The 23762-nt window shown below is 40.9% G+C and overlaps 4 protein-coding genes across 4 annotated transcripts; 2 read left to right on the top strand and 2 right to left on the bottom strand.

Annotated features, from left to right (window-relative positions):
• Positions 1-2030: 2030 nt before the first annotated feature.
• LOC130948263 (uncharacterized) lies at positions 2031-3377 on the bottom strand. Its single transcript, XM_057876971.1, has one exon. It carries the CDS (start codon positions 3375-3377, stop codon positions 2031-2033), a length of 1347 nt encoding a protein of 448 aa, XP_057732954.1.
• Positions 3376-5551, top strand: LOC130948261 (uncharacterized). The gene is made up of 2 exons (XM_057876970.1): positions 3376-3420; positions 3737-5551. The coding sequence occupies exons 1-2, from the start codon at positions 3376-3378 to the stop codon at positions 5549-5551; spliced, it is 1860 nt and encodes a 619-aa protein (XP_057732953.1).
• A 217-nt stretch (positions 5552-5768) lies between these two features.
• LOC130948256 (uncharacterized) lies at positions 5769-9478 on the top strand. The gene is made up of 3 exons (XM_057876961.1): positions 5769-6380; positions 7431-9122; positions 9362-9478. The coding sequence occupies exons 1-3, from the start codon at positions 5769-5771 to the stop codon at positions 9476-9478; spliced, it is 2421 nt and encodes an 806-aa protein (XP_057732944.1).
• Positions 9479-14758: 5280 nt separating this feature from the next.
• LOC130951704 (uncharacterized) lies at positions 14759-17481 on the bottom strand. The gene is made up of 2 exons (XM_057880408.1): positions 16003-17481; positions 14759-15165 (listed from the first exon to the last, which is right to left on the bottom strand). The coding sequence occupies exon 1, from the start codon at positions 17344-17346 to the stop codon at positions 16486-16488; it is 861 nt and encodes a 286-aa protein (XP_057736391.1). The 5' UTR covers positions 17347-17481; the 3' UTR covers positions 14759-15165; positions 16003-16485.
• Between the last annotated feature and the right edge of the window lie 6281 nt (positions 17482-23762).

Raw genomic sequence — 23762 nt, 5'->3', positions numbered from 1 at the left:
TTCAAGATAGATGTTTGGTTAAATTTAGTTAAAAAGAGTGTTAGGGGGATAATAAGTTTTGTGATTTGTAGCTATCAATTAGCCAGTGTTTTTAATGGTGTGAAATTTTATTCAATGATATGAGATTATTCATTTTTCTTTTGCTAGTTAAGTGCTGGCCAAATTTTAATGAAAGTGCTGTGTACCTAGATTTTCTCTTTAGTTAAAACATTAACTTAGTAGCATTCTTCTTAAAATTGTATCCCTCCAAATTTAAACCCAATCTTTACTCTTTGGGACTCAAATACAGACAACAATAGACAAATCCACATGCTCGAATAATGTTTTATTCATCATCAAGAACATATAGCAAACTAGAAAAAGCAAAAGATCGTCCGTAATATTGTGTTGATTCTGTTCTCTAGAATTAATTCTACATTGCACTTGAGACAACTTCTTGGCTTCTCTGAAATTACTTGGTTGAAACTAGCTCCTTGACGCTAGCAGGAACGAAGCACTGAGATTATGGCTATCTTAGTTTGTTGTGGAAAGAAAGGATAACATATGCAGACACTGTTTTCTAATGCTTTCATACAAGACAATTTCTTATAGTTTTTACAGAATGAATAATTAGTTTGAGATCTTCAAAATTACTCTTAGGAAGCTTGTCAAGAGAGACATGTAGCATTGTTCTCAACTGTGAAAGAAAAGTATATGCTCTATTATGTGAATTTTCATTAGGTGAAATATAAGTAACTGGAATTTCCGATAACTCTTTTTTCTCTCTCTCTTAACAGTGGAATTTTTTAAGTGTGTTTGATTTTGTATTTGCAAATCTGGATTAGTATTAATGTGATTGTAATTATAGGATTGATTTCGATCAAATTTCGTCTAGTAATAACTATAACATTATATGCACATCAAAAATATAAAATAAACTAGCAATCTTTAGATTGTCCATGATAAGCAAATCCTTGTGCAGCCTTAAAAAATTGTCCATGCTAATGTTTATATTTCGATGCGGAGAAAGTTGTTTGTATTTTAGGCCTGGAAGCTTTCTTAACTTGTCTGTTTAATTGCTTTTCGGCTTCTTCTAGTCCCTTCAGTTCTCATTCTAACCGAGAGAATATCACTTACTCTTATGAAAGGAGAAGAAAAGAACATGAATTATTCTTTGAGTGTGTCTTTTGAGTTGATTATAGTTGATTCTGTTTTCTAGAATTAATTCTTCATTGTACTTTCACATAGATATCAAACAAGAAATCATGCATATTGTTTTATTCGTTGCACTTGACAAGGCAATTTCTTGTATAGCTTTTGTAGAATGAATAATTGGTTTGAACATCTTCAAAATTACTCTTACCTAGTTTGTCAAGAGAGACATACAGTGTTGTTCTCAACTCTTACAATTACGAACGCCAATTTTACATTTTCTTCTCAATTATTGATGATGGTAGTAATGTTTGCTTGGTGAACATAAATTCTGTCATTAATAAGAGTATATTGAAATCTTGAAATAATAATTCAACTGAAGCATTTAAGGTTACGCAGAAATTATTTGTTATCGATGTTAATTTGATCAAAATTGATATTTTTTTTTTATGAAAGATAGGAGGCTCGAACCTGCAACCTCTTAGTTGAGTATAAAAAAACTATGCCATTTGAACTATAACTCATTGACTTAATCAAAATTGGTTAAGTATCAGTGATTGATATTAAAAAATAGTATATATATTCTAATAGCTAATAAATATATCATAGCTTATTAATATTGAATAACATTTATGTGACAAGTAAGCATGGTTAGAAAGCTAATTTAAAAAATAAAACATAATTAATCCTTGATATCTTCGCAAATAGATATAATATAAGTAGAATCATTCAATCTTTTTAGATAATCAAACAAATGATTAAGAGGCATAACAGGATAATATTCAAATACAAATTATTGTCCACATACTCATCATGCAATGTGAGTGATGGTTTATTCATAATTAAACACAGAAAAGTAAAAAATAAAAAATAAAAGATGTTCCATAACATTGTTTTATTTAGGAAGCTTTAGGGTGGATGGCAAACCACGTCTGGATGAATGTGAGAACAAGGCCAAGTGTGGCAGCCAACAAAGCAATGATGGTCCATGGCGAGCGAAAAAACGTGTTAGAGGCCTCTCCCATCCAAGACAGCATCCTGATCCTGCCTCGTTTGGACTCAAAATGTGAATGGATTTGGTCTCTGACGTGAGCGAACAATGGTGTCTCAGGCACAAGAATGCTGTCCATCTTATTGAACAGATCTGCTACTTCTTTGTCACTGGCAAGTTCATTGATAATTATGCCAGCTAATCTGAGTTCCTTCACATCCCCCGGCTGATCAATGAGAGAGCTCATGAAGACTAAAAATGAGCTGATGTCGAAGTTGTTGTGAAAATCAGGACACATCTCATAGGCTACTAGGTTGAAGAATATATGAGCTGTTGAGCCATCTACAATGAGTTCAGGAAGCTGCAGCATCCCATCTTTGAAGCTCGGGTACATCGAGTTGCTGTGGGAATACTTTCTCACACCAATCCCAGCTGCCTTGAGTTCCCGGATGGTCCCAATCCTGTACTTCCTGAGGTGCAGGGATCCCCTCTTCATCTTCTTGTGGTTGATAGCTTTGTAGAATGTGTGTTGGTCTCTCATTAAGAGGGCCTTCCGCAGATAATCAAGAAGATGGACAGGGTCCTCATCATCATCTCCATCCACTGCTACCTTCACTTCTTCATTCTGTGTTTTCTTTCTGGGAAGCTTGGGTACTGTCTGAATACCATGAACTTGGAGGAAGTTGCAGAGGCATTTTTGGAGCCTTTCGTGGTCCTGACACAAGATCCTGAGTGATTCGAAAGGAATTTGGTTGTCCAAGATAAGCAGATCCTGGTGCACCCGTACAAGCTTGTCCATGCTAATCTTTAGCTCTTGCTCTGGATCAACTGACAAGTCTGATTTTTCCAGCAATTCTAGAACACAACATCCATCCACTGTGAAAGTTTCTATCACATTGGGGTCATAATATGGCATCCTGTGATTATAGAATTCCTTCCGCATCGATGAAAATCTGTCCTCCTCATAGAGTTCCGTATACAAATCTTCAAGCTTTAGGTTAGCATGCTTAATATACATTGCTGCCCATGCTTTCTTATACAGCTCTCCTTGCCCAGTTTCTAATTCTCTTCTATAAAACTCACCAAGTGAAATGATCTGTGGCCTGTAATATCTGTGAAACTCAACCTTTTCAGCCATGTATGCTGGAATTCCTTGTATTTTAGGCCTTGAAACTTTGTTACCTTCTCCAGTTAATTGCTTCTCCGATTCTTCTAATCTCTCATACAGATTATTTGCCCACTCGGTTTTCGCCATGGACTTCGTTGTTGGATGCAAACTATCGAGTTGGTGGGTTGAGGTGAGAAAACAAATGATTCTGAGTGTGTTTGGTTGTGTTACGGCCCGGCCCAAAGACCCGACGGGTCGACCCTGGCCCGAGCTCCACCCGACCCGACTCCTCGCCTTTCAAACGACCCGGACACGTGTCCTGTACGACCCACACGCGTCTGCAGGGCAATGTCCTGGGGAATATGGGCCTGACCTCACAAGGGGCCCACTACTGACATGTATATAAGGGGAAGATTGGCTCTTCCCCCGAGGTACGTCATATCCTTTCACCTCGTTATTCTGCCCGCCTGCACATCGCTGACTTGAGCGTCGGAGTGTCTTTGCAGGTGGCACCCCCCTCATCTTCTCTCCAGGACGAGTGCTCGTCTGCTCAACTTACCCGCAACCAGTGCGACCCAGTCCAAGGCGTCCTCGCCCCCTCACTTGCACACCCGACCTGTCCGGAACCCGACAACCGAACATTGGCGCCGTCTGTGGGGACCGACTGCCTAAATGGAAGTCGCACTAGGTCCCGGCGACCGAGCTCGAGCCGCCGGAGCGGAGGGGGCTGCCTCCGTCGCCTCGCAAAGGGGGGGCGGAGATCTCCCCAACAACACACGAGAACGCGACCATTTGGGGGAACGGGCGGCGATAGCGCCATAATAATACAGGAGCTACGCCACAGAGTCCAGAACCTAGAACGACAACTAGCCGACCGGGAGCGGGATGCGCGGTCTACCGATCCCAGCTATACCCCATCTCCCGGGAGCGAAGAAGAAGACTCTCACCGAAGCCGCTCGCGGCGTGCATCCGCATCCCGGACGGAAGCGGAGAGCACGCGGGAAGAGTCACCCATAATGAGAAGAAGAAATGACACGATCATCTACTCCCGCGGCAGACCAACCCGCCGAGCAGCAAGAGGTCATGAAGACGGGGAAGGAAGATCCGAGAGAACACGACAACCCGTGATAATGGGCGTCACCCCGTTCCACCGATCTATCCTCGAGGTCCGGTTGCCGAAACACTTCGACAAACCAACGGACATGAGGTACGACGGAACCCAAGACCCTCTAGAACACCTCACGGCCTTTGAGGCCAGGATGAATCTGGAGGGAGTGGGGGACGAAGTAAGATGCCGCGCCTTCCCGGTAACCCTGGCAGGGCCAGCGATCAGATGGTTTAACGGCCTCCCACAAGGTTCCATATACAGCTTCTCAGACATCAGCCGTGCATTCCTGGCCCAGTTTACAACGCGGATCGCGAAGGCCAAGCACCCTATCAACCTTCTAGGGGTAACCCAGAGACAAGGGGAACCGACGAGGAGATACTTGGATCGGTTCAACGACGAATGCTTGGAAATCGACGGCTTAACCGACTCGGTGGCCAGTCTCTGCCTAACAAACGGCCTCCTCAACGAGAACTTCCGAAAACACCTTACCACGAAACCGGTTTGGACAATGCATGAAATCCAGACGGTGGCCAAGGAGTACATAAACGATGAGGAAGTCAGCCGAGTCGTGGCTGCCAATAAGCGGCAGTCCGGCTACAGCCAGGCTCGGCAACCCGGTGACGGAGAGAGAGCAAAAGAAAAATCCAGGGAGGAGGCATCAAACAAAGCACCTAGATCGTTCCCTCGGGTCGGGAAGTTTACTAACTACACTCCACTCACTCTCCCCATCGTGGAAGTCTACCAGCAAATAGCAGAGAAGGGAATTCTTCCGAAGCCCCGACCACTTAAGGACCGAACGGGAGGAAACAAGAACCTTTATTGTGATTACCACAAGGGTTATGGTCATCAAACGCAGGACTGTTTTGACCTGAAGGATGCGCTGGAACAAGCGATAAGGGAAGGAAAGCTAGCAGCGTTCTCCCATCTCATCAGGGAGCCGAGGAGACATTATCGCGATCAAGACGAGGAAGGCAAAGCCCGTTCGGCTAAGCGGCGACAAGAACCCGAAGACAGAGACCACGGCCTCACCGTGATAAACGTGGTAACGGCAAAAAACGCCGCGCTAAAATCCCGATCGGCACACAAGAAAGACGCTAAGGTCCTGACGATCTCATCCCCGCCGGTGCAAGGCTCTAAGAAACCTCCATCCATTTCTTTCGGCCCGGAAGACCAATGGTTCAGCGACGCCCCGGAAAACCCCCCATGGTCATAACGGCCAGAGTGGGAACCGGTCTCGTCAAACGGATCCTCGTCGACACAGGAGCTGATTCAAATATCATGTTCCGCAACGTGTTCGACGCACTAGGGCTAAAGGATGCCGACCTGACGACTCACCAACACGGGGTTATCGGGCTAGGCGATCACTTCATCAAACCGGACGGAGTCATATCCCAATCTCGGTGGGGCAAATCCAAGGCCGAAGATCGGCGATGGCCGAGTTCGTAATCCTCCGAGATTCCACAGCCTACAACATCATTTTGGGAAGAAAAACAATCAACGATTTTGAAGCCATAATCAACACCAAGCTGCTAGTTATGAAGTTCGTTACCGATGACGGATCCATAGGCACCATAAGGGGAGACCTCGAGACGGCGGTCGCTTGTGACAACGCCAGCCGTTCCCTTCGAAAGAAGTCCAAGGAAGCATCCGGCGTGTTCCTAGCCGACCTTGATGCCAGAGTAGAGGACAGGACGAGGCCAGAACCAGAAGGGGACCTGGAGAAGTTTAGAATCGGTGACGAAGAGGAAAAGTTCACATTCGTCAACAAGAACCTCCCACATGAGCTGAAGGAACCTTTGATTGAAATGATAAGGGCCAACAGGGACTTGTTCGCCTGGACACCAGCCGACATGCCGGGCATAGATCCAAAAATCATCTCACATCATCTAGCCGTCAAGGCGGAAGCACGCCCAGTGGCTCAGCGAAGGAGAAAGATGTCGGCGGAAAGGGCAGAGGAGGTAGCCAAGCAAACGGCCAGCCTCCTAGAAGCAGGCTTCATACGGGAAGTGGACTGCTCGACATGGCTCTCGAATGTGGTATTGGTGAGAAAACACAACGGCAAGTGGAGAATGTGCGTGGACTACTCTGACCTTAACAAAGCATGCCCCAAAGATTGCTTCCCCCTCCCCAACATAGATGCACTCGTCGACGCCGCGGCGGGATACCGGTATTTAAGTTTCATGGACGCCTACTCCGGTTACAATCAGATACCGATGCACCGTCCCGACGAAGACAAGACGGCGTTCATAACGCCAGGAGGAACTTTTTGCTATAAGGTAATGCCATTCGGCTTGAAAAATGCGGGGGCAACATATCAAAGGCTGATGAACAGGATATTCCACGACCTCATAGGGAAAACAGTTGAAGTTTACGTGGACGACATCCTGGCAAAAACAACACGACCTGACGACCTCTTGAACGACCTGGCAAGTGTATTTGCGTCCCTCCGTCAACACGGTATGAGGCTGAACCCCCTCAAGTGTGCCTTCGCCATGGAAGCCGGCAAGTTCCTAGGATTTATGATAACTCAGAGAGGGGTAGAAGCTAACCCGGAGAAATGCCAGGCAATACTCCAGATGAAGAGCCCGGGTTGCATCAAGGACGTCCAGAGGTTGGCAGGACGGTTGACCTCACTATCCCGATTTCTCGGAGCGTCGGCGACAAAGGCCTTGCCATTCTTTAACCTCATGAAGAAAGGGATGGCGTTTGAGTGGACACCCGCATGTGAAGAAGCCTTTCAACACTTCAAGGGAATCCTGGCGGCACCTCCCGTTCTCGGGAAGCCAAAGGACGGGGAACCACTATACCTATACCTCGCTATAACAAGCGAAGCCCTGGCCGCAGTTCTGGTACGGGAGGACGAAAAAGTTCAACAGCCAGTCTATTTCATAAGCAGGGCCCTGCAAGGGGCAGAATTAAGATATAGCAAGTTGGAAAAGCTAGCCTTAGCACTCCTAACTTCCTCGAGAAGGTTAAAACAGTACTTCCAAAGTCACCAAGTTGTCGTCAGAACGGACCAAGGGATCCGGCAAGTTCTCCAAAAACCCGATCTAGCGGGAAGAATGATGACTTGGTCCATTGAACTCTCCCAGTATGACATACGGTACGAGCCCCGGCAAGCCATCAAGGCGCAGGCCATGGCGGATTTTTTAGTTGAAGTAACGGGAGACCCAAGCGAAGACGTGAGTACACGGTGGAAGCTCCATGTGGACGGAGCCTCCAACCAGACCTTTGGAGGTGCCGGGATCATCCTGGAAAGCCCGATTGGGGTTGTATACGAACAGTCGGTCAGATTCGAATTTCCCATCTCGAACAACCAGGCAGAATATGAAGCCCTTATAGGAGGCTTAACCCTAGCGGCAGAAGTCGGCGCGAGAAGACTGGAAATATGCAGCGACTCCCAAGTCGTCACTTCCCAAGTAAACGGTAGCTACCAAGCCAAAGACCCCTTGCTTCAGAAGTACCTGGAAAAGGTTAAAAGCTTGAGCCAAAAGTTCGAAGAGGTCACGGTCCACCACGTACCTAGAGAAAGGAACACACGGGCAGACCTCCTGTCGAAGTTAGCTAGCACAAAGCCGGGAGAAGGGAACCGGTCTCTCATCCAAGGCATGACGAGAGAACCAGCAATCACACTGCACGTGACAAGCCTAGGTTCTTCATGGCTAGACCCCATCACCGACTTCCTAGAACATGGCAAACTCCCCGATGATGAAAAGGACGCGGCAAAATTGAGAAGGGAAGCGGCCAAATACACCGTCATCCAAGGACAGTTGTTCAGGAAAGGGCTCAACCAACCCCTACTGAAGTGCCTTCACCCCGATCAGACGGACTACGTCTTAAGAGAAGTCCATGAGGGCTGCTGTGGGCACCACATCGGAGGCAAGGCCCTAGCGAGGAAACTAATCCGAAACGGATACTATTGGCCGTCAATGATGGCAGACTCCAAAGAGTTCGTCAAAAAATGCGTAAAGTGCCAACAGAACGCCAACTTTGCCAGGGCGCCTGCCTCCGAGTTAAGCTTGCTGACGACTTCTCGACCGTTCTCTCAATGGGGAGTCGACCTCTTAGGGCCTTTCCCAGTCGGCCCGGGGCAAGTCAAATACCTCATTGTCGCAATTGACTACTACACCAAATGGATAGAAGCCGAACCGCTAGCCAGCATATCCTCATCTAATTGCAGGAAGTTCATGTGGAGACAGGTGGTAACGCGATTCGGGATACCGGAAGTCGTCATTTCCGACAACGGCACGCAATTTACTGATAAGAAGTTCATGAAATTCCTCAACGGCCTGGGCATAAAGCAAAGGTTCTCTTCGGTAGAACACCCTCAGACGAACGGACAAGTGGAGTCCGCCAACAAGGTTATCCTTTCAGGGCTAAAAAAGAGGTTGGACAACAAAAAGGGTGCTTGGGCCGACGAGCTAGCATCGGTCCTCTGGTCTTACCGAACAACCGAGCAATCCTCCACCAAGGAAACTCCTTTCCGACTAACGTACGGGGTGGATGCAGTAATACCCGTAGAGATCGGTGAACTGAGTCCGCGGTTGCTTTTGAAAGGAGTAGAGGAAACCGTAGAAAAGGACTTGATAGATGAAGCCCGGGAAATGGCCCATTTGACAGAAACGGCGCTAAAACAGAGAATGGCTCTGCGCTACAACACCAAAGTGCTCAAAAGGGAATTCGAGCCAAACGACCTCGTCCTAAGGCGGAATGATATCGGCCTGCCGACCCCCGGAGAGGGCAAGCTAGCGGCTAACTGGGAAGGCCCCTACAGGGTCAAAAAGGTAATGGGAAAAGGAGCCTTTAAATTAGAAAAGCTTGATGGCAAGGAGGTCCCGAGGACATGGAACGCGGACAATCTTAGAAGATTCTACTCCTAGAGGACGGAACGACATGCCGGCTAATCTAGCTAAGTAGTTAATTTGTCATTTGAACTTTATAGTAACTTTCAAGTCCTTTATGTGGTTACCGAATAAGATATACTTGTGCAAATTCTCCACCCTATTTTATCTTCGCTTTTCAGATAAACCATCTCGTCATGACTAACGACGACGCGCAACCCGGGACTGATCACCCCGGGAGATCGTCAACTACCGCTGTAACAAATAACTACACGAAAGGCCACGGGCCGCCGGAATAAACGACAACTATAAACCAAAACGGTTAGAAACGATAACGCAATCAGACGAATAAGAAAAGGTTTATCGCGACAACACGAGCAAGCGACCAAAAAGGTCATTGTTCACAAGCCAAAATAAAAACGGCTAAGATCAAATTGTTCACAAGCCAAAACGGCTAAAATCAAGATTATTCACAAGCCAAAACAAAACGGCTAAACACGGCTAAACAAAAACTTTAAAACAAAGGATTTATTTCTTGGGGACATCGACAACTTGGCCATCCTTAATGACTTTACGAACGCCGATTGCCGATGTGTCGAACTCGGGAGCAATGATTTTGACCTGAGCCTTAAGAGCCTCTTCGGTCGCCAGAATCGCACCCTTCCCCTGTTTGACGACGTCTTTATACTTCGCCTTCCATGTTGCCAGTTCGGCCTCCACGGCCTGCTTCTCTTTCTCAACTTCGGCCACACGCTTTTGCGCCACGCCGACCTGACCCTCCAAAGCCATTTCGCGCACGACCAAACGTTCAACCGTCGCGTCCGACTCTTTCTGTTTCTTCTCAGCAGTTGTTGCCTTCTGTTCGGCGGCGGTAGCTTTCTGCTCGGCAGCGGTGGCTTTCTTCTCGGCAGCGTCCAGTTTTTTCGAAGATTAAGTCAATTGCTCCCGAAGGGTTTCAACTTCACTTTTTAGCTCATTATTAGCCCTCCCGGCAGAATCCAACCTCCTGCGGAGAGACTCCATCCCAAACAGTTCGAACTCGGCCTTCCGAGCTATGACTGCGCCGCGCAGGAGAGTGCGATACATCCACCTCGCCTGCCCGGCAAGGGATGACTCGTGGAAATACTCCTCGGTACCGGGGATCAGCTGGGAGTCTATGAAGTTCCCGGCGTCAAAATTTCTTTCCATGACAGTAAGGACGCCCTCAGGGCTAGACGACGCCGTGGAGGCCTTCTTTCTTTTCTTCGGGTTGGGGACCTCTTCCACCTCAACATCCGGGTTAGGCACGGAACCCCCAGTTCCAATCACCTCGCGGAAAGGGGAGGCATGGACTGCCTTGCCACCTTCAACCGCGGCACCTTGAGCCGAGACGCCAATCTCGTCGGTTGCGGCCCTCTGCTCGGGAGCATCCTTGTCCTCCGGAGGAGCATCAGGCCCCTCGGGGGCGGGTTGCTCGTCACCCCCCTCGTCATCACCATCGCCTAGAAAGGTTTGAAACAAGTCGGGAAGACCCGTCACCGACGCAGACATATCCACTGCAGGAAAGCAAAGAAGGTCGGTTAATCGCCACATAATATCAATAAAAGGAAAAAAGGTAAAGGGTAAAGTAAAAAGCTTCTCACAAATATAATTACGACCGGACTCCCGGTCACCCATGAGGAGGTGGGGATTTACTTGGTTCTTCCCAAAAACTGCCATCAACACCTCGGCAATCTGCCTATCCACCGCCGACATGCCTCTATAGGTTACCTTAATAAAAGTATTGGACCCTGCCCCGAAACTCCAATAAGTCGGGATGAGCCGTACCCCCTCCAAAGACAACCAAAAGGGATGACGACCTTTGACAGGGCGGACCTTAAAATATTTGTCCTTGAACCCATGGTAAAAATCTTCAAACAAACCGAAAATCTTCCGACCCTGGGCAGACCGGAAGGACATGAACCCTTTTTTGTGTTTCCCCTCCTTGGAAGGGTTTGTGAGGGTGAAGAAGAAGAGGAAAACATCCACGGACACCGGCAGTTCGAGATATTCACAGACCATCTCGAAACAGCGGATCGAGGCCCAACTGTTCGGATGCAACTGCGACGGTGACACGGAAATTCGGTTTAAAAGCGCCATTTGAAAGGCTGAAAACGGAATACGAACTCCGACTTGAGTGAACATGGCTTTGTAGAACCAAATCCAGTCGGCGACCTGGCGGGGTTGGAAGTTGATTTCGTACAATCGCTCGTGAGGAGCCGGGACGAAAACGTCATAATTTGCCTCCTCGTCAGTCCCTCCACACAAGTACCCGGCTTGTCGGAACTCGGTGAGCTCCTCCTCGCCCATTTGGTTAGGCGAATCCTTCACGTCGGAAACGACCCAAGCATAGGGATCGTACGCCGCGGGGTTAACGGATGCCCGGGAAACCGTGCGAGCCATACCTACATGGGGGGACCATCCAGTCAGTCTAAGAGATCGGTTGCTCAGGCCGAATACAGACACTACCCCCCACGACTCCCCGACTAAGGCCAATCAAGACTAAATGGCGAAAGGAACAAGAAAATGCCTACCCTGGAATGGTACTTTCCCCCCTAACACATCTACTCGCAACTAAAAGGCTACACAGTAACACCAAAAAGCCAAACAGCAAACATGCAAAAATAATGCATAAAAGAGAGCGGGATTCGAAAGTTACCTGAATTAATGGAAGAACGACGGAGTAGTTGTTAAAGAAAGATGCGAAGGGAAAAGCACACAACAGCACTGCAAGGAAGTGTAGAAATTTGGGAGCAAGAAGAGGGCAGAGAAGAGGAAGGCACAAAAGAAAGAGAAAAGTGCTCAAACTGCCCCATTTAAAAACTACCCCAGGAAGCGCGAAACGGCTGGGGGCAAAATGGTCTTTTCAGCAAGGGTTTTTCACCCCATTATGAGCATTTAACGCTCGGCACGAGGAACGATGCGACGAAACGGTTGCTGGCGCAACCAAAGGACACGCACGCAGAGGGCACGTCCTTATCACGAACGGCCGACCAGACGACCCCAAGTGAGAGACAAGACAACACGCCATTGATAGCTTCCACGACTACCATTGGCGCGTGGGGGCACTGTTACGGCCCGGCCCAAAGACCCGACAGGTCGACCCTGGCCCGAGCTCCACCCGACCCGACTCCTCGCCTTTCAAACGACCCGGACACGTGTCCTGTACGACCCACACGCGTCTGCAGGGCAATGTCCTGGGGAATATGGGCCTGACCTCACAAGGGGCCCACTACTGACATGTATATAAGGGGAAGATTGGCTCTTCCTCCGAGGTACGTCATATCCTTTCACCTCGTTATTCTGCCCGCCTGCACATCGCTGACTTGAGCGTCGGAGTGTCTTTGCAGGTGGCACCCCCCTCATCTTCTCTCCAGGACGAGTGCTCGTCTGCTCAACTTACCCGCAACCAGTGCGACCCAGTCCAAGGCGTCCTCGCCCCCTCACTTGCACACCCGACCTGTCCGGAACCCGACAACCGAACAGGTTGTTTAACAATCAAGTTAAGTCAAGCTCAAAGTCTTTGATTTTCTGTTTCTTAATTAACCAAAATCATTATGGTGTAAGTTGGGGACCCGCACTTTAAAACAAAAGGAAACAAAATAATAAAAAAAATAGTGGCTTATAGTCATGGGCAATAAAAAGAAGAGAAAAAGATAAATAAGTTATTGACCTTTTGATTTTTCAGACATTTAAGTTTTTAAAAATTTAAAAATATATTTATTTTTTTGGCTTTTTCAAAACTTAGCCATATCGATCCCTCATGAAACACTTAAGAGAATTTTTAGAATGGGACAAATTAGACCTAGGGATTGACGTGTTCAATTTTTAATAAAGTCAATAACTTAAATGCATTTTTAAATTTTTAAAAATTTAAATGTTCGCAAACCAAAAAATCAAGAATCAATTTGTCGTTTTTTCTAAATAGAAAAAGTAGAGAGAGCGCGAAGGTAGGGAGTCTTTCGTTTGAAAAAAAAAAAAAACCACAAAGAATGAGTGAGGGAGAAGAACTCAACCAAGAGGAGAAGAAATTGGAGGAAAGTGACGGGTTCAATTTGGTTTCATTAAACTGAATCTTAGTTTTTCCCAAATATGGTAAGTGACTAATTGTTTAAGTGAGGCTTCTTTAAAGGCATGGTGAATTTCATATTCATTCCTATGAGGATTTAAATATATGTATGTGTCTTTTTCATGTCATTTTTTTTAAGCTTGCAACTTGCACCTTGTCGCTAGCACTATAGCAAGTTCGATCCATCCAAGCCTCAATCAAATTTGATATGTTTTCCTCCGAATTCTATGGTTGACTCTTGTGGGTTAGGGGTTAGGGCCACTATTGTTGTTATCAATAATAATTAAAGAAAGGGTAAAGTACTAAATCGCTCCTCTACGTTTGGGCATAATCTTGTTTTGATTTTTAATGTTTAAAGTGTCCTATTTGAATCCAAAAAAATTTCATTTAGCTCCAATGTAGTCTCACCATAAGGTCAAAGTTAAATACTTAACGAAATGTTCTACATGACAGCAGTACAAGAACAAGGTTAATCATCTGGAGAACAAGTACAAGCTTTAGAGACACAAAATCAACCGTGAATGCATCAATACATTTATTTATTATTTTTCTTATAATTTAAAAGAAATATTTTTTATAGAACTAAGGAGAATGATAAATAAATGTAGTTATACATCTACGGTTGATTTTGTGTCTTTAGAGCTTGTACTTATTCTCCAGATTATCAACCTTATTCTTATACTGCTTATTCTTATACTGCTGTCATGTAGGACATTCCGTTGATTATTTAATTTTGACCTCACGATAGGACTATATTGAAGCTAAATGAAACTTTTTTAGATTCAAATAGGACACCTTAAACCGTAAGGACCAAAACAGAATTACATCCAAACATAGGAGACCAATTTAATACTTTACCCTTAAAGAAATCATAAATCTAATACTTAGAAATATAATGATCTAGTTGTGTTTTCATCTTGTATTTTCCTTCTATCTGTCTTAAAGATATTTAAAAAATAAAAAATAAACAAATCTGACATATAGTATCTGAACTTCCAATATATTAGGAAACCTTAATAAAAGAAAATTCAGTAAAAGGTTATCTAATGAAATCAGAATTGTGTTTAACTTGTACTAATGTAAGTCGTGTGCATATCATTTATCATGGTAATATGCCATGATATAGTGGAAGCTAATGTTTGCTTGGTGAAGTTTCCGATTTTGCAATGTGCTTCAAGTCAGTACTCATTCCTGTGACAAGATAATTTATGATTTATGGGTTCTGCTTCACTCAATTTCAACTAGATCCTTCTTATTTTTTCATAATAAAAATTGGAAATTATGAATTTCAGCATCATAATAATTAACAGAAGAATAAGATTCCAAAGACTGCATAGCAATTTGGGATTTAAATACACACTGCAATTCACATACTCATATGATGACTATATGAGTGCTGTTTTATACATCATTAAGCACACACAGTATTAAAACTCAACAAGCAAAAGATCTGATCTGATGAATAAAGTTACAGAAGTATATAAAGGACAAAATGACAAGCAAGAAGACAATAGTATGAGAGTGATTTTCCTCAAATTGGAGGAGAAGAACAAAAACAAATCAAGGTAACTAGCAGATAGTTTATCATCCACCAGATGCATAACACCATAAAACTCAAATACAAATTATTGTTCACATACTTATGTGAGTGATGGTTTATTCATAATCAAACACACAAAAATAAAACTTTAAAAAAAGAATGATTCAGCCATACGAAAGGAGAGGACGCTACAGTGGAGTCCTAAGAAAAGAACACGAATCATTCTTTGAGTGTGTCTTTTGGGTTGATAAGAGATGATTCTGTTTTCTAGAATTAATTCTACATTGCACTTTAGACAACTTCTTAGCTTCTCTGAAATTGCTTGGTTGAAAACTAGCTCCTTGACGCTAGGCGTGGCACTGCACAAGAAGGAGTGAAACACTATAAAGGGTGTGGACTTTGTTATTGTGAGGTTCGAAAGAGTATAAGAAAATTTGAAGGAAGGTCATATAATAGCAGAGTTTTTTCCTTCCTGAAGGAAGGACCCATCAAACACAACTAGAATAGGGTCCTAGACTCGTCCCAGCGACTTACACCTGATATGTAGCAGCTTCTTGTATAAATAAAATAAAATAGAATCTCAGCATGTTAACATTAATCAATGCATAAAAATAGACTAATCACATGAAAAGTAAGGGGAAATGTTTAAATATTTAATCAAAACTATGAAATACAAATTCCAATTCTATATATATTTTCCATCTTTCCCATTCCATTATTTGCATAGCAGCTATCTTTTGTCATGGTAATATTGTTTGCTTGTTGAAGTTTCCAAATATGCAATGTGCTTCAAATTAAAATAATGGAAATCATGAATTTCAGCATCATAATAATAAACAGGAGATGCGAATTCGAAATACTGCATAGGATTGAAATATACTCTGCAATTCACATGCTCATATGAGTGATGTTTTTTTTATAAAAACTTAGCAAACACCATATAAATTGATTTAGAAAGTTCATAATGAGCCTGTGACTACAAGCCTGCAACATTGTTAAGTATTAGAGTTTCTAATTATGAATTTGAGCATTGCAATTGACAAAAGCAAACAAGAGAATCAGATTCCAGGAACTGCATACAACTTTAGGATTCAAATACAGACCACAAGTGATGCTTTATTCATCATCAAACACCTCAAAACTAGAACTGGAAAAGCAAACCATGTGATTATGAAGCTTTAGGGTGGATGGCAAACCATGTCTGGATAAATGTGAGAACAAGGCCAAGTGTGGCAGCCAACAAAGCAATGATGGTCCATGGCAAGCGAAAAAAGGTGTTATAGGCCTCTCCCAACCAAGACAGCATCCTGATCCTGCCTCGTTTGGACTCAAAATGTGAATGGATTTGGTCTCTGATATTAGCAAACCACGGTGTCTCAGGAACCAAAATAATGTCCATCTTATTGAACAGATCAGACACTTCTTTGTCACTTGCAAGTTCATTGATAAGTATGCCAGCCAATCTCAGCTCCTTCACGTCCTCCGGCTGGTCAACAAGAGAGCTCAGGAGAACTAAATATGAACTGATCTCAAAGTCGCTGTGGAAATGAGTCATCTCATAGGCTACTAGGTTGAGGAATATATGAGGCGTTGTGCCATCCACAACTAGCTCTGGAAGATGTAATATCCCATCTTTGAAGCTGGGATAGATTGAGTTTCCAGCCGAATGTCTTCTCAAACTAATCCCAGCTGCCTTGAGTTCTCGTATGCTTCCAATCCTGTACTTTGTAAGGTGCAAGGATCTTCTTCTCGGCCGCCGGAATCTCTTTATGGATTGTGTCGAGGTCTCTCATCAAGAGGGCCCTCCGTAGATAATCTAGAAGATGGACAGGATCCTCATCATCTCCCTGGACAACTAGTTTGAGTTCTTGTGTGTACTTCTTTCCCTTTCCGAGCTCGGGTGCCGTCTTAATACCATGAACTTGAAGGAAGTTGCGGAGGCATTTCTCAAGCCTGGCTTCATCTTTGCAGAAGTACCTCAGCACTTTAAAAGGAATTTGGTTGTCCATTATAAGAAGATCCTGGAACATCCGCACAAGCTTGTCGACGCTAATGTTTAGATCTCGCTGGGGATCAACCGAGTCTCCTGATTTTTCCAACAAATGAAGAATAGAACATCCATCCACTACTAATAACCATGTGATGAACTCGTACGGGTGTCCCACATCGCCGTAGACACAAGACAAGCTTTGCCATATCTCTTCTCCATGCAGCTGTCTTATTTCTTCGAGCATTTCTGATTCAAGAATTATTGTGTTATATAAACCATTGACAGATTGATTAGTATCCGTAAGATACATGATTGTCCAAGCTTCCTTGAATGGCTCTCCTTGGAGATGGTTTATTCGTCTGTCTAGATGAACCGGACCAATTGCAATGAGCTGTGGAAAATAATATCTTCTAAACTCGACCCTTTCAGCCAAGTATTCGGGAGTTCTTAGTATTCTAGAATTTGAAACATTGCTAGCATCTCCCACTAATTTCGCCCTCGATTCTTCTGCTTTCTGCCATCGCTCTTTTATCCAATTCGGTAACTCCATTGGGCAAGTTGCCAAGACTTAAGAGAAAAAATGAGGTACTTGCTCGGAGTGTGAATGATTTACTATGAATGCTTTCTTTCTACTCATTTTGCTTCCTAAGTCAAGCACCCTCAAAGTCTTTGATTTTTTTCTTTGTAAAGCATGTCACTTGGTTTGAGAAATATGAGCCACTCAGAGGCTTAAAACCTCTTTTTTTTTAACTAGAGTGAGAGCCGCGCAATGCGCGGAGAGGTAGATTACTTATATTATAAATAGATTTTGAATTTATTTTTTTAGAAAAGACATAAATTATTTATATTAGAGTTATAAAAAACTGTATTTTCATTTTTTTTCATTTTTTGATTTGCATTAATTGCTATACTTTATTTTTTTGCGTTTTTTTATTTGTAAATAATTAAAAAAATGAATGAATGAGAATGAAAAACATATAAAAATGTTAAATTAAATTTAAGAAATTTTTGACAATTAGTATGAGAGATTAAGAAATGAAGAGTAGTAAGAGTCTTAATATGTATAAGTTGTAGAATTTGAATATTTGTAACTGAAATTTTTTATAATAATTATTATTATGACACTTTTAATGTATGTTGATTGCATTTAATTAGTACTTGATGTTACAATTGAATAATAATAGATAAGAGTTTTTTATTTTAATTTTTTTAAAATATTTTACTAAATAGTGATTGGTTGATTTTCATCTTTTGCCAACTCATTAGAATTTATTTTCATCTTTTGATGAACATAATGTCTTGGTTCAATCTTTTAGAATGGCTAGAGACAAACATCAAGAAGACGGAATTCGTGATATCAAACTTTTAAAAAGAGGAACAAATAACAATTTAAATGCACATTAATTTTGGTTGTGACTATTGGGCAGAACCGTTTTAAAAAGAGGAATACATAAACATGTATTACTTGCAATAATTTCACAATTAAAATATTATTTATAACAAATAAAAACAGCAAAGATGAAAATCTTTAGGAAAATACTTGGGACGAATTTCCTACGTTGGCCCTGAGACCCAGAATCGAGCTCCGGCAGGGAAACCACAATAGGAGAAATGGAGTTTGGCCTGGTTTCTGCAATTGATGCAATGCGGCTCCGCCGGAGATGGACATTGCATTGGAAAATTTGATTCGAGGAAAACACAATGGCTCATTAGACCGGAAGAGCATGGAGGAAATATGATTTTGGTACGGAGAGGTGCCAAGAGGAAGAGGGTTTCGAGAAGCATGAGAAGAGTAACGTTGGAAAATTTGATTAAAAAAAAACACAATGGCTCATTAGACCGGAAGAGCATGGAGGAAATAGGATCTTGGTACAGAGAAGTGCCAAGAGAAAGAGGGTCTCGAGAAGCATGAGAAGAGTAATGAGTTTTCAGGCGAGAAGCATGAGAAAAGTAATGAGCTCTTTGGTTTTCAGAGATTTTTTTTTGGGTAAATGTTAATTTGGTTTTTGTTGTTTTAGAAATAAGGATTGATTTGGATAAAATTTGAGTGGTTGAAAATAAAAATTGATTTGGCAAGATTTGAGTGGTTGAAATTTGGCAAGATTTGATTGGTTATTTCTAAAATTTCGCCAAGTAAGCAATATTGCTGACATGGCGTTAGTAGAAGAAGAGGAATAACTTAGAAGTAATATGGTGTATGCTTATGTATCTACTTTTATATATTAAGAATAGATGTATTTTTTAATAATTATAATTCAACATATATAATTGATTAAATCGTATTATTTTTGTCAATAATTAATTAAATCGTATTATTTTTGTCAAAATTAAATCGATTTGGCAAAAAAGTTAATGAACCAAATCTTAAACCAATCTAAATTAATATTTTTTAATAAAAAAAGATTATAATACTCTTATTATAAAATATAACTAAAATACTCTTAATTTATACATATATTAATATTAATTTTGAGAATTTTAAATCATAATCCTTCTCTTCTCTCACTGTTATCGTGAGATTAAGATTTAGCATTCTCAAAATTAATATATAAATATATAATGAGTATTTTAATCATTTTTTATAATAAGAGTATTATAGTTATTTTTAAAAAAAAAATATTAATTTAGACCAATTTAAAATTTAGTTCATCGATTTTTTTGGCCAAATCTATTTGTCCGATTTAATTATGACAGAAATAATATGATTTAATCGATTACATATGTTAAATTTTAATTGTTAAAAAATATCTTCAAAAAAACGTTTTAGATATCTTTATTTAAGTGCTTAAAAAATTACTAAGTTAATTTTATATTTAATTAACTTCCCACCCATCCCATGTTTCCTTTAATAATTTTTTCTTCCTTTACCAGCTGAGATGATTCTCGGGGTCGGCTGGCATGTTTAGTGAACTTTTGTTTCAATACATGACCTACTTTTTTTTCTTCATTATATAAAAGTAGATATTTAAAATCTTTTATATTGTATTTAAACTATATTTTTTTTAATGATATTATGTCAGCGATTTTACTTACTTGATAAAATTTAAAAATTAATCAATCATTTTGTAGTAAAAAATTTAAAAAAATTAAATTTTTTTATCTATTATTATTCAATTAAAACATAAAATACTAACTAAATATAATAAATATACATTAAAAATATAATAATAATTATTATTATAAAATTTTCAATTACAAACATTAAAATTCTACAATTTATACATATTAATATTCTTACTACTACATTATTTGATCTACTTATACATGCTACATATATAAGACTGTACTACTCCTTATTTCTTAATTTTTTATACCAATTAGTGAAAACTCTTTCGAGTAAGTTTAAATTTACCACATTTTTTTACTAAATACATTTAAATATATCATTATTATAAAATTAATTCATAATTTTATATTTATATTTTTGATATTTTTTATTCTCATTCATTTTTCTAAACTCAAGTAAGTTTAAATTTGGCACATCTCCTTACTAAGTGCATGTTTGGGCGCCATTATTTTGTTAAAAAAAGATCTTTTTTCAATGAAAAAAGATCTTTTTTTATTTTTTAACGTGTTTGGCAAATTTCTAGTAGTAAAAGTAAAAGCACTAGTAAAATAAAAAAAAAGATCTTTTTTGAGAAGCTGTAATTTACATCTTTTTTTAAAAGATCTTTTTTCCTTTAAAAAAAGATGTTTTTCATGTAATAAATAAACAAAAAAGTACTTTTATATTGTTATACCCAAACATAATTGATAGATAAAAAGACCTTTTTACATGAGATATCCAAACATAAAATTACTTTTACTTCTCTATAAGATCTTTTAAAAAAAGATAACTCGAAAAAAGATCTTTTCTTAGAAGCTGACCCAAACAAGCCCTAAGTATATTCAAATATATCATTATTATACTAATTTATGTTTTTGGTATTTCTCATTCTCATCCATTTTTTTAATCTTTTCTTTAATTATTTGCAACCCAAAAAATGCCATATAAAAAGATAAATTATGACAACTAAAACAAATATAAAAATAAAAATAATAAATAAAGATATAATTTTATACAACTCATATAAAAAGTCTATACTTTTTAAAAATAAATAAATTCAAATTTTTAAAATAATAAACTATATTTTAATTTATATTATATTTTAATTAAATAGTTATATAAATATATATAAATTATCAAATAAATATTCTGCAAAATATTTTTAATATAAAGCAATTCAAAATGCCTTCTCAAACTAATCCCAACTGCCATGAGTTTTCGTATGGTTTTTGATATGGACATTATAGATCGGCCATTAATCCTATAATCTTGGCCATAAGCATAACAAACTCGGAGTTAGAAGAGTCAAAACAAGAATATCGAGCAGCAATTAACAACCATTCAAAGCAGTATCTTCTTTTCGAAAAAAAAAACGAAAAAAATATTAACCGAAGATTACTTCCTCCTCTATAAAAACAAATCGACGAGAGCATAACAGGGGCATCAAGAAAAAAGCAAGAAGCGATCACTTTCTCTCTATTAATTTTCGTATATTCTTAAATACTGACTTGAGCGTCAGAGTGCTTTTTGCAGGTGCTCCATCCATTGGTGTTCATTCTGGCCGACGTATAGATCAACCATTATCCAACGAGGATAGAAGAAAGGCACTATAGCTTGGCTACTGTACTTGGACAAGAACATTTAGCGTCCATCGTGGGCCAGAGATAGACCTAATCTTTTCACTATTATTTTTTCTTCTGCTTTCCCTTTATAGGTACGACTAGCATGACTGACAATGGCATATCCCGCATGTCACCAAACGAGTTAGCAACAAGAAATGAGGAACTAGCGGTTGAAATCTGGAAGATGTCTGAGCTTCTAGCTCAGCATCAAAACGGAAAGCACAAAGGAGAAAGCAGCAAGAACACGGGCGACACGAACTCAGAAGGTCACGCGACTCCACCAAAAACAAAGCTGACGATATCCAATCCCTTCTTAGAAGAGATAATAAAGTTTCAAATGCCGAAGCGGTTCACTCTTCCAACAATGCTAGCACTATATGAGGGAATTAGCGACCCGAACATTCATGTTACTAAATTTCAATCTATAATTTTTTAAATGACAATTCTGACCTTATACTTTGCAGATCATTTCCAACTTTTTTAGATGGAGCCACTCTTTTGTGATTTTCCGGTTTGCCTGCATAGTCAATTTCAAGTTTTGAGGAGTTTGCCCAAGCCTTCACTAATCACTTTGTCGCTTCCAAGATTTATGTGCACATCTCCAGTTACCTTAATATCATTAAATAAGGACATCATGAAAGTCTTAAGGATTACATTACTAGGTTCGTCAAGGCAACCATGAAAATACCAGATCTTAACCCTGACGTACACTTGCACGGTTTAAAAAGCAGTCTGCGACCAGAGAAATTTCAAGAAACTATTGTTGTAGCTAAACCAAAGACTATAGCCAAGTTCAGAGAAAAGGTAGCAGGATAGATTAAAATTGAAGAACTCCGGGAGACTCAGAAAGTAGAAAAACAGCTACAACCCCACAAGGATGAAGATAAGCATCACAAAAACCACAACACCCGAGACAACAAAAGGGGGCTTAAGTTAGCTCCCAAGTTTGACACATATACCAAATTCAACACAAGGAGAGAAGATATCATAAAAGAGATTTTGCATTCTAAACTGATCAATCCCCCGAATAAGGCAGGAACTTACCAAGATCAAAGATATATTGATAAATCAAAATATTGCGCATTTCATCAGAAATTTGGACACACCATAGATGAATGTGTGGTGGCAAAAGATTTGCTTGAAAGATTAAATTGCCAAGAGTTACTAGACAAATATGTCGACGAACGCATCAGAAGAGAAGAAATCACCCAACGGGAAGCACATACTCAGCCGAATAACACCAAAGACAAAGGCAAATGGGCGACCTCAAACCCTCCCTCACAACCCCGAAGGATAATAGATTGCATATCCAAAGGATTCGTGGGGGGAGGCACGACCAACTTGGCAAGAAAAAGAGGCTACCGAGAAATGCTAACGATAGAAAACACAGAAAATATGAGCAAAGCAGGCTACAACACGGCATCCATAACTTTCACAAATTCCGACCTTACTTCGCCAAATCCTAACCTAGATAACCCAGTTATCATCTTGGTCCAGGCTGGTAACCTACTGGTAAGAAAATTTTTATTAAACCCAGGTAGTAGCACTGACGTATTATTTTACTCTACTTTTTAGAAAATGAAGCTGTCGATAAAGCAATGAAGCCATCCTCTGGTGAGCTAGTGGGATTCTGGGGGGAACGTGTGCCAATCTTCGGATCTATATGGATAAAGACGATGCTGGGCGAGCATCCTCGTTCCAGAATGTTGCACATCCAATATCTAATTGTCAACTACACCAGCCCTTATAATATAATCCTCGGCAGACCATCCCTAAACTCTTTTGGAGCAATAGTATCCACTGTGCACTTATGCATGAAGTTTCAAACTGGGGATGGGAGATTTGCCACAATACACGCCGACCATAAATAGGCTAGACAATGCTATAACTCTGGCCTCAAACAGCGGCCGAATAAGCTAACTTATGCTGAAGAAGTTCAGGCCATTCCATTACTGAGGAACAACCGTTGTAGAGTTGGACCCCAGAGCCGACCTCCAGGAACTACCATCACCGACAGGCAACTTAAGAAAGGTATCTCTAACTGACAAACCAAACTGTTACACATATATTGGAAATGCTCTTTCTGTAGGTGAACAGGAACAGATAATATCTCTGTTGCAACAAAATGTCGACCTTTTCGCATGGACACCAGCAGATATGCTTTATTAGCAACATCCCTGATACTTTATAAACCAGAGATCGGTAAACCATTTTACTTATATTTATCTGTCTTTAACCATGCTATAAGTTCAGCTCTTGTTACAGAAACAGGAAAAATACAGCGGCCAGTTTACTTCG

Source organism: Arachis stenosperma, chromosome 9 (genome assembly GCF_014773155.1).
Source record: "Arachis stenosperma cultivar V10309 chromosome 9, arast.V10309.gnm1.PFL2, whole genome shotgun sequence".
NCBI lineage: Eukaryota > Viridiplantae > Streptophyta > Magnoliopsida > Fabales > Fabaceae > Arachis > Arachis stenosperma.
The sequence above is the reverse complement of the archived record's forward strand: the minus strand, read 5'-3'. Positions and strand labels throughout refer to the sequence as shown.

Bases quoted from the DNA above. Each gene is read 5' to 3' on its own strand.
- LOC130948261 (XM_057876970.1), top strand. From the start codon at position 3,376: ATGGACTTCGTTGTTGGATGCAAACTATCGAGTTGGTGGGTTGAG. The intron at 3,421-3,736 runs GTGAGAAAACAA...GTGTCTTTGCAG, and splicing joins TATCGAGTTGGTGGGTTGAG to GTGGCACCCCCCTCATCTTC.
- LOC130948263 (XM_057876971.1), bottom strand. From the start codon at position 3,377: ATGGCGAAAACCGAGTGGGCAAATAATCTGTATGAGAGATTAGAAGAA.
- LOC130948256 (XM_057876961.1), top strand. From the start codon at position 5,769: ATGGCCGAGTTCGTAATCCTCCGAGATTCCACAGCCTACAACATCATT. The intron at 6,381-7,430 runs GTGAGAAAACAC...GAACTCTCCCAG, and splicing joins GGCTCTCGAATGTGGTATTG to TATGACATACGGTACGAGCC. The intron at 9,123-9,361 runs GTAATGGGAAAA...TTCGCTTTTCAG, and splicing joins GCCCCTACAGGGTCAAAAAG to ATAAACCATCTCGTCATGAC.
- LOC130951704 (XM_057880408.1), bottom strand. From the start codon at position 17,346: ATGGAGTTACCGAATTGGATAAAAGAGCGATGGCAGAAAGCAGAAGAA.